Below are 10,451 nucleotides of genomic sequence, written 5' to 3' on the forward strand. Positions count from 1 at the left end.
CAATCTCGCACAAGCGTGATGTGGAAACCTGGAGCCTTACTTAGCAGATACATTGAGAATGGACTTCCGGGGATGTAGAAGACATTTATATTCTGATGGTTAAAGTTTTGAGATGAAAAAGATTTGCATATTTGTAGATTGTGGATATTGCAAGAGGAAGTTACTTAACATTTTTACGTTAAACACTTTTAATTGGTTTTAAACTTGACATTCATGAGCTCCGGTTTAGACACAGAACTTGTGCTGTATTTAGCTTGTGGTTACTTGGTTTGTGTCCTCCCAAATGCTGAGTGCTAATTTCCAACTGTAGGTAAAATATTATTTGGGGGATATTTTTTTAACTGTGTATTATTTTAAGTGATGCACGATTATTTTTCTCACCTGCTGAACAAAGCGCTCTTGTTCCTGAAAGCCGTCAGCTTCTTGTCCTGTTGTTTGTCAAGGTACCATCCGATCACAAAGCCAATGGGCACAAACGTGAGCGCATAATACTCCCGGGCAAATGCTATAAAGTTCACCATGATTCCTAGAGAAAGAAGGAGAAGATACTGTAAATTCTGTGGCTCTGATTTAAAGCAACCGTTATGCTGGCACTTGGGAGTCTTTAATACAGACAAAATAATATTGAAACACTTCTATAGATTATCTGCTGTGCATGCCAGCCCATCTTCTCTTTGTAGAAACATTTGCACAATAAGGAAATGTGCAAATGTTTTTACTTTCAGTCATCAGCATCACATAGGCCAGAAGATATTTAATGCATTTGCTGAAAATGTAGATCCATACCAGACAGGGTTCTCTGTCAGTCACTGAATCAGAAAGTCGCTGTAATCCTTCGCAAATTGTTGTGTTTTACTAAATCTGAGTTAAATGATTAATTCAAAAATGTCATCCAACCTGGACACCTGACAGGAAGACCAGTTACTTTACCATCACTCCATCTTTAACTTCAATACACAAAACTAGTGATTTATACTCGAGATCGCTTGGTCCTATTTAGATCGTGTATGAGTCTGATTTCATAAGTAAACGTAAATTTGACAAGTTTCATAGGCAAACTTTAGTTACGATAGACGACATACAAGCATTGCATTATAACAACCCGCAAAGTCTAGCATTAAGTTGCCAGCAGCGATTGGCTAGCTAGCCTGTTAGCTTGTTAGCATTCGAAATAGGTATCAGGTTTTTACTGGAGGACGGTTTCTTTATTAAAATGGTTATGGTTTGTTTAGCATAGGAAACGCGTTAGAGAACAGTATATCCAACAATAAAGACACACACAACAATAAGTTGTCTTATATTCACCTTCTGTTTACACCTAGCCGTGGCCTTCAGGTCTTCATTCAGCAAGAGAAGGACATTGGACTCTACCAACTGTGCAACTGCGCTGAGGTTATTTCAAATAATTTAAATACTAATATTACTGTCCTGTGCCGTGTGGTAGATCATTAAATACAAGTATGAATAGCAAATATGAACCATAAATATTAGATTAAATTAGACTTTACCCAAATATAGTGTGAAAAGAGAGCATTTGATAATTTGACATAAATGTTTTTGTACCAACACCGCTATACATGGTACGCTCCGTTACCCTTTGACACATGATGCGGCGGCAAACATGTCCGCTACTCAAGTGTGTGTTGAGAAAGAGCTAGCCAAAATGTCTTAATATTGGAACTATATAAAGTCAAATTAACTGTTTCTATGTCAGACGGAGAGACCTTATATTATCTTAAACTTAATGGTATGCTTTAAGTTCCCTTACATCCACGAGCTAACACGTTGCTACCATGCTAAACAGACTTTACCGGGATGCTAACGTAGCTGACTGCGGCTAGCTGTAGCTAGCAAAACTGTTTATTTCGAAAACATTTACTCTTCGTATAGCCAGCTACATGCAACACGGACCGGATTTATGCAACACTGAGCTATTAACCCAATCTGTACAATGCTATTTCAAATTTAAACAAGTTTTGGTTCGTTTTCTTTGTTGATGTGATTCATTGAAATGAATGGGTATTGTGGGCAGTCGTAATTAAATACACACAAACAGCGGAAGTAGCTCCTGTTATGGTGTTTGCGTTGTTAACTAACATGCAAACTTAACTACTCTTTCAGTGTGACAACTGAAGAAAAAATGACGTCCATTATTAAACTGACCGCCGTGTCAGGGGTTCAGGAGGAGTCCGCCCTTTGCTACCTGCTGCAGGTGGATGAGTTCCGCTTCCTCCTGGACTGTGGCTGGGATGAGAACTTCTCAATGGACATCATTGATGCTATGAAACGGTATGTACGAGATCCACCTTCCAAGTGCATAAATATCCCCACATTCTGTTATTTTAAACAGGTGTGATGTCTTTTTCTCCTCCAGATATGTTCATCAGGTTGATGCCGTGCTTCTCTCCCACCCTGACCCCATACACCTGGGAGCTCTGCCGTATGCTGTGGGCAAACTGGGTCTAAACTGCACTATCTATGCCACCATTCCTGTCTACAAGATGGGTCAGATGTTCATGTATGATCTGTATCAGGTAAGACGCAGGTGTAGGAAATGATGTAGCAGGCTTTCTTTCTTGCATGCTTACAATTGTATTCTCAAATGTTCTGTTTGTTTTTTAGTCTCGAAACAACAGCGAAGATTTCAAACTCTTCACCCTCGATGACGTGGATTGTGCTTTTGATAAAATCCAGCAGCTGAAATACTCTCAGATTGTCAATTTGAAAGGTGAGTTAGCCTCAGCCGTCACAGGTCAGGAGTCACCACAATTTAAAATAAGATATGATGTCCTTTTATCGTTCTACTAATGGGAGATTCAAAAGTAGCACAGCAGAAATAGAATAAGCCAGTAAGAAAATATAGTAATGTCTATATATACGTGTGCACCAGAGATAAAAATAAAAATTTTCTTTTTACAGTGTTCTTACATATATGTGTAGTTCGGTTCACTGATGAAAAACTAATTAATTCTAATGGAACAGTTCTGATCTAAGTCTTAGCTTCATGTTGTCATGTTTTCATTTTGTAGTCTGTTTTTTATTGTGTTCTATTATTTTGACAACCCCATTTCAGTCAGTGGGCTAGGCTAAATAACAGACACACTTTAGTGTTTAATTCAATGTAGTTTAACAGCACCACAAACTACATCCTCCACAATGATCAGACAGTTGAATTACCATGCTGTTTTAACATAAAATGAACACTATAACAGTACTGAAAGTGGATTTTGTGTGGGACTGTTGTATTAGAATGCAGTACAGTTTGTACAGGAAGTAGTCGAGCTTTTGTAAAACAGCTGAGTTATGCTTGACATATAATCTGCTTTTACCTGACAGGAAAAGGACACGGCCTCTCTATCACTCCTCTCCCTGCTGGACACATGATTGGAGGCACCATATGGAAAATTGTGAAGGACGGGGAGGAGGAGATTGTATACGCTGTGGACTTCAACCATAAGAGAGAAATGTATGCAGACAAAAAAAAAAAAACATGCACATGAAGTTGAGTTTTGTTTTTCGTTTGTTCCTTGGTTTGTGAACTGTTTTGCTCTCTGTTTTAGCCACCTCAACGGCTGCTCGTTGGAGAGCATTAGTCGTCCGTCCTTGCTGATTACAGATTCCTTCAATGCTGCGTATGTACAACCGCGTCGCAAACAAAGAGATGAGCAGCTACTAAGTAAGTATAAACAGGACACTATGGACCCAGCCTTGCATGTTCACTCCTCAGGTTTATAATGCGGTTTGTTTTTATTTCCCTTTTTCCCCTCCCAAAGCCAATGTAATGGAGACGCTACGTGGGGACGGTAATGTCCTTATCGCCGTGGATACAGCTGGGCGTGTGCTGGAGCTGGCTCAGCTCCTGGACCAGATTTGGAGGACAAAGGATGCTGGGCTGGGAGCTTACCCGCTAGCGTTGCTAAACAATGTCAGCTACAATGTGGTGGAGTTCTCCAAGTCTCAGGTATCATTCACTGATTGCCACGCTTGAGGAAACAAACTGTACTGTTCAGATTTACCAGTCCATTTCATTTGTCAGTAAAAACAATAATTGTAGTTTAATTCATGTTTCCCTTTCAGCTGTTAACTAATTAACTACTCATTTTCTGTAGGTGGAGTGGATGAGCGACAAACTCATGAGGTGTTTTGAGGACAAGAGAAACAACCCCTTCCAGTTCCGACACTTGACTCTTTGCCACAGTCTGGCCGACCTGGCCCGCGTGCCCAGTCCCAAGGTGGTGCTTTGCAGCCAGCCAGACCTCGAGTCCGGCTTTTCCCGGGAACTTTTCATCCAGTGGTGCCAAAGCGCCAAAAACTCCATCATCCTAACGTACCGCACCACACCGGGGACCTTAGCCCGCTACCTCATAGACAACCCTGGAGAAAAGATGCTGGATCTGGAGGTGAGAGCAGGAGTCGCTGTGTTGATTTACTATGACAGAGGGTGGTGATTTATCTCGTCACGCAGCATTTGCCCCACGGGAAGCTCCCGTCTCTCACATTGAGACCCAGCTAAGGCAGGAACAAAATGTGTCATTCTGTCATTTACACCATATCTGTGTTTCACTCTTTCTCATTACGACAGGTGAGGAAAAGAGTGAAGCTTGAAGGCAAGGAGCTGGACGAATTCCTTGAAAAGGATAAAATAAAGAAAGAAGCAGCTAAAAAACTTGAACAAGCAAAAGAGTAAGTCCCAGTGGAAAATTTCTCCGGTGATGCTTAATGCCTGTTGCTGTTACAAAATGTTTGATCAGCTAAAACAGCAAATTAAACAAAAAAACAAACTGTGGTCCAAACTGCGAGTCTATAATAGGATGTTTAAATGGAAATCTGTTGATGGGAGTTGATTCAAGGCACAGTTAAGACAACATTTATACTCCTGAGCAACAACGTGCTGTCTGATCTCAGAGAAATTGGTGTGTACAGAATTAATGCTAATTTTCTGTGTTTGCAGGGTGGATGTGGACTCCAGTGACGAGAGCGATATGGACGACGATCTGGATCAGCCAGCCGCCGTGAAAACCAAACACCACGACTTGATGATGAAGGGCGAGGGGAGCCGCAAAGGCAGTTTCTTCAAACAAGCCAAAAAGTCGTATCCCATGTTCCCCACGCACGAGGAGAGAATCAAATGGGACGAGTATGGAGAAATCATCAGGTATGAGAGTGTCGGCGAGGGGTGCAAAGCGCAGGGAGCGAACTGTAAATTGGCTGCCAGTATTAATAAATGAATTGTGTGCTTTCAAAGGCTAGAGGAGTTCCTGGTTCCTGAGCTGCAAGCCACAGAGGAGGAGAAGAGCAAACTGGAATCTGGGTTGACGAACGGAGACGAGCCCATGGACCAGGATCTGTCTGTCGTTCCCACTAAATGCATCTCAAGCATGGAAAATCTTGAAATAAGGTCATTGATCATCTTTTTCTATAAGCGCCAGGAATCTTTGTGTGTGTTCACTTCACAGTCGGTGGGTGGGTGCATTGCTGTGGACAGTCATGCAACTAACTACATGTGGGCCCCGGGCCGTTAAGGGGCCCCTGAGGGCTCATTAACTTTACTCTACACCTTCCTGGCTTCCATGTATTGCACTTACGCGAGATCTTTAAGCCCCGCATATAAATCAAATCAATTGTCTCCGATCGCTTTGTAGCTGACAGTCGGTTGCTAGTGGATGTCTGGTTGCCTAGGTAACCCTCTTGCATATTTCCCACCCCAAATGTTTTTGAGTAAAACAAACAGAGCAAGAATATATTGCTATCGTATGAACGGAGCTAGCTCTTCCTGCTGTCGCTGCTCAGTTTGAAAGGCAAAGAGTGACGCTGCTTCATCTGTGTTCCCCTGACGCTCCTAGCCTGCTATCAGCTTGGTGAATTTGGTCGTACCAAAGTTGCGGAGGGTGTTTTCTCACTGTAACATTTAGGGAACTCTGTGTTTGCTTCGTACGTCAAGCAGTTGTGTCAACTGCTCCCATTGGTCGTCGCTTCAAAGCTGAGATGCGTCAAACTCGATACCCTGCCAGACTCTTCCTGTGTGTGTACCTTTTTAGCATTAATTGCCTGATTGATATGGTTATTTAAGAACAACCAACTAAGGTATGATCTTTATTTTATTATGTAGTTTGCAACCACCATGTTTGCGTTAGCGCTGCTCCTTTGGTTACTGCAGCAACGCAAAGTCCAAAACCCAGCCACCGTGTGAATTTCACTGAACCTAAAGCAGTGTGAAAACTGTAAAGGAGGCCAAGGTTTAGCATGAGTGGTTCTCAATAAAGCTGCACGCCGCCCATTTTGAACGAACGCCGCAACAGAATTTAAAAACCCATAATGCTGTATTATTCTCTGTTCTCAATGCAGTTGGTCACAGGCCAACAGTCACAGTACAAGACGCTGCTCTAGTGTGCTGGATGTCCTCCAGCTGTGAATGAGTGTAAATGTTTGAATATGAAGCTAAGTGATGCTGAAAAAGGGTTGTGTCCGGTCAGCACGCCTCTCCTGGATAAACTGCAGCTGTATCAAGGAATCTCACGTTCAGCTATGATGGGCTAATTAGCACGCTGTCTCCGTTTGTCCACAGAGCGAGGATAACGTACATAGACTACGAGGGCCGTTCCGACGGCGACTCCATAAAGAAGATTATTAATCAGATGAAACCCAGACAGCTGGTGATCGTTCACGGGCCACCTGAGGCCAGTCTGGACCTGGCTGAATCCTGCAAGGCTTTCAGCAAAGACCTCAAGGTCTACACGCCTAAACTGCAGGAAACGGTGGACGCTACGAGTGAGACGCACATCTACCAGGTAAGTCTCAGTGAAGCCCTGTTTATTTTTTGTTTATTTGCCTTTTTTAGTTTTTAAATATAATGTTATCCCTTCAGTAACTGTCCTAGCAGGGCCTGATTATTCATCCTGTTTCGTCTCTTCCTGATAAAGGTGCGGCTGAAAGACTCTCTGGTGAGCTCTCTGCAGTTCTGCAAGGCCAAAGACACGGAGCTAGCTTGGATTGATGGCGTGCTGGACATGCGCGTGGTGAAGGTGGATACCGGCGTGATGCTGGAGGAGGGTGTGAAAGAGGAGGCGGACGACAGCGAGCTGGCCATGGACGTCGCCCCCGATCTTGGCATCGATCACAGCACCACGGCGGTGGCAGCGCAGCGCGCCATGAAGAGCCTGTTTGGAGAGGACGAGAAGGAGGTGTCCGAAGAGAGCGACGTCATTCCCACGCTGGAGCCGCTGCCTCCAAACGAGGTGGGGAAATGTTGCAGCGATACGCCTGAGTATCCGTGAATCTGCAATATTGTTTATTTTAAAAGTTTAACTGTTGGACGCGACACATTTCTTTCCACGACTGGCTCCAAACCAGTTGAGATGTCACAAAATCTTGCTCATGTTCAAACTATGATGCAAGACAAACAGCCTTTTAGTGTCAAATGCTAAACATCAGCACGTAACAGAATACAGAACGGCACAGAGCTGTTTTAGACCACTAAGACATGAGATATGCTCAAGCTCTGTTCCCTTTCGGCTTTATTTTGCTCATGAAACAGATGTTTTTTTTTTGGGCCCTAGTTGCTGCTGAAGCGAGTCGACCAAAACCATTTCTTTCATGTCCTGAGGCGGTTTGACACAAAAAAGTGTTCATCCCTGACAGATAACCACAGCACTCTCTAGGTTCCTGAGAAGGGATTGTAATATAATTGTGATAGTTTGTATCCAGCAGGGTGCATAAACAGTTCTGACTCTTCTGTTCTCCCTCCAGATTCCAGGGCATCAGTCGGTGTTCATCAACGAGCCTCGTCTGTCTGACTTCAAGCAGGTCCTGCTGAGAGAGGGCATCCAGGCCGAGTTTGTGGGAGGCGTGCTCGTATGCAACAACATGGTGGCCGTTCGCAGGGTGAGTGTCCTTCCCCCTGGCTCACTGAGCGCGCTATCCATCAGCTCTTTCACAGCACTACTCACCATTAGCCAAAGGCGCCAGCTTTTTATTTATTTATTTGCTAATACCTTGCAATCAAAATGTCGAGCTACATCTCCTTCCTGCTGTATTCAGTTCAGACCTCCACTGTATCGCTGAAGGCATTAGAAACAGCTTTTGGACAATTATTTATCACTGCAACAAACCGTATTTACATGGATCAGCCACAACATTATGACCACTGACAGGAGAAGTAAATAACATCTTATGAAAATTCAGTACTCTGCTGGGAAACTTGTGGATGTTACTTAGACATGTAGCACTCACTTACACCAGACCAGACCAGGCACCTCCACCCCATAGCAATGACACTCCTTGATGGCAGCAGCCATCCCCAGCAGGATGCAGCCGGACACAGGCATACACACAAAAATGGTTTAGGAACAACTAAAAAAACACGAAGAACAGCACAAGGTGTTGACCTGGCCTCCAAACTGACTAGATCCCACACTAATCAAGTGCCTGTGGGACGATCCACAGAGGCCCTTCCCCTCAACCCATAGGACCCAAAGGCCCCCACTAACAACATTCTGTTGCTAGACACCACAGGACACCCTCAGAAGGACCATGTCCATTCTCTGATGAGTCACAACTGTTTTGAAGGCACAAGAGAGACCTGCACAATATTAGGAAGGTGGTCATAATGTTATGTCTGATCAGTGTATTGCCTTACATTCGACTGACTGTGAGCCACAGATGAAAATCATCCCCGTGAGACTCACTTATATAGTATACAGAGTTTGACACATTGAGCTTCTCCCTTTGTCTGATGATGGATTGTGGATCTCGAGCCAGCGGCGCCTTTAAGTGCAGACTTGGATAGATATTGGATCCGTTCTTTGAGGGTTACTTAACACAAAGTGGGACACAAAAAGAAACAAATACTTCCTGCCTAAAGTAGGATATAAAAATCCCAAATGAAAAGACCTCCGTTAAAAGAAGAAAGGAAAAAAAAACACAGACAAAACTTAACATCTCAAGTAAAAGGAAAAGTAAGGGTGAGCCAGGATACTAACAACAAACTGCATAATTGACATGAACTTAAAATAGACGCAACCCAGAAAATGGAATCAAAGAACACGGAGACTTAAAGAGGTTTGTGTTTGTGCTGTTTAGCTGGAGAGTCTTGATACTGATCCAACTAATCAGTAGGAAGGAGTGGGGAACATATTTATATTAGCTGCTAGAGGTCAGCGGTTTGCTGTACAAGGCTCGTTTAACGGTGTTGTGGGAGGACTTGGATGACCCGTGCATCTTTGTGCTCTCTGTGTCCAGACGGAGGCCGGACGCATCGGCCTGGAAGGCTGCCTGTGTGACGACTACTATAAGATCCGGGAGCTGCTGTATCAGCAGTATGCTGTTGTATAGCAGCAGCAGCAGCAGCAGGACTCACTGCAGCACAGCATACCATGGCAATACAGAGACAATCCTTTACAAGGACTTTACCCCGAGGAGACGAGTGCAGCTCTGCTCCGTGGGCTCCTCCGGCTTCTTCACTGCAAATCTTGTTGTACGTTCTCCCCCTTTTTTATATTTTTTTCCCAGGTAACATTTTTTTAATAATTTACCTCCATGAAGTGAAAGACAGATGCTTTCCCTGGACTGACCTCTCTGCGTGAACAAAACTCTACAACCCCTGAGGCTCCGACAGCTCCTACCACTGTACAGTTACATACTTTAGAAAGATTTTTTCTCCCTGTTCCAACATTAAAAAGAGATCGTTTTTCAAACACAAACTACTGTGAAACCTTTGTGTCAGGTGTCCACAGCTCGGCGCCGAGTAATGAACATTGTGAGCATTGACTAAAATGTGAATCCACCATCAAGTATCAAGCGTTGGCAATGAATTCTCCTCTTTAGATGCTGTCTGATATATCCCTCCTACTGCTTATATAATAGACACTCAGTACTTACCTCTGTAGTATGCACTCAACTGAGATAATGGGAAGTCATTTTGTGGCATCACTGATAGCTATAGGGTCGAATAAGGCATCAATCTTTTCGCATTTCTTCGTGAAGTAGACTTCGAGCACAAGAGGCTCCTTTTCTGCGCCACTAAAGCCATTTTAGAGGGCATTATGAACTGACACTCGGCTTGCATTTTCTAATAAAGTGGCATACATTGAATCCTGTAGTAAAGCCCAAATCTTGTGACCGTATTTTTTTGGTCAAGTTAACTGAAATGCTTGGGGATTGTTACAGATTAGTTCATTACAGGGGAATTACCGTTTTTTACAATCTGGACCTTATTTCTGGCATAAAATACGATCATTTACTCACCCATATAACTTTGGTGTCATTTGGAGTCGTTCGGACGATATTTAGATCCAGCAGAGCACTGCGTATATCCATATAGTGGGAGTGACTGGGGCACCGAAACGCAGCCTCTAAATAACGCATTATCTGGCGCAAAACTCGTTCATTTCACCAATATTTTGTTATGATACACTAGTGCTATTCCCCATTGAGTACGGAGTTACCTGTTATCA

General features: G+C 43.5%; 1 protein-coding gene across 1 annotated transcript; it reads left to right on the top strand.

Annotated features, from left to right (window-relative positions):
• Window positions 1-1,525: 1,525 nt before the first annotated feature.
• cpsf2 (cleavage and polyadenylation specific factor 2) lies at window positions 1,526-9,466 on the top strand. The gene is made up of 15 exons (XM_084560811.1): window positions 1,526-1,747; window positions 2,122-2,289; window positions 2,375-2,534; window positions 2,623-2,728; window positions 3,337-3,466; window positions 3,561-3,676; window positions 3,774-3,961; window positions 4,110-4,400; window positions 4,583-4,683; window positions 4,952-5,155; window positions 5,246-5,398; window positions 6,566-6,788; window positions 6,921-7,235; window positions 7,747-7,881; window positions 9,238-9,466. The coding sequence occupies exons 2-15, from the start codon at window positions 2,141-2,143 to the stop codon at window positions 9,328-9,330; spliced, it is 2,364 nt and encodes a 787-aa protein (XP_084416937.1). The 5' UTR covers window positions 1,526-1,747; window positions 2,122-2,140; the 3' UTR covers window positions 9,331-9,466.
• Window positions 9,467-10,451: the final 985 nt, after the last annotated feature.

This window comes from Chelon labrosus (assembly GCF_963514085.1).
Source record: "Chelon labrosus genome assembly, chromosome: 14".
Lineage (NCBI taxonomy): Eukaryota > Metazoa > Chordata > Actinopteri > Mugiliformes > Mugilidae > Chelon > Chelon labrosus.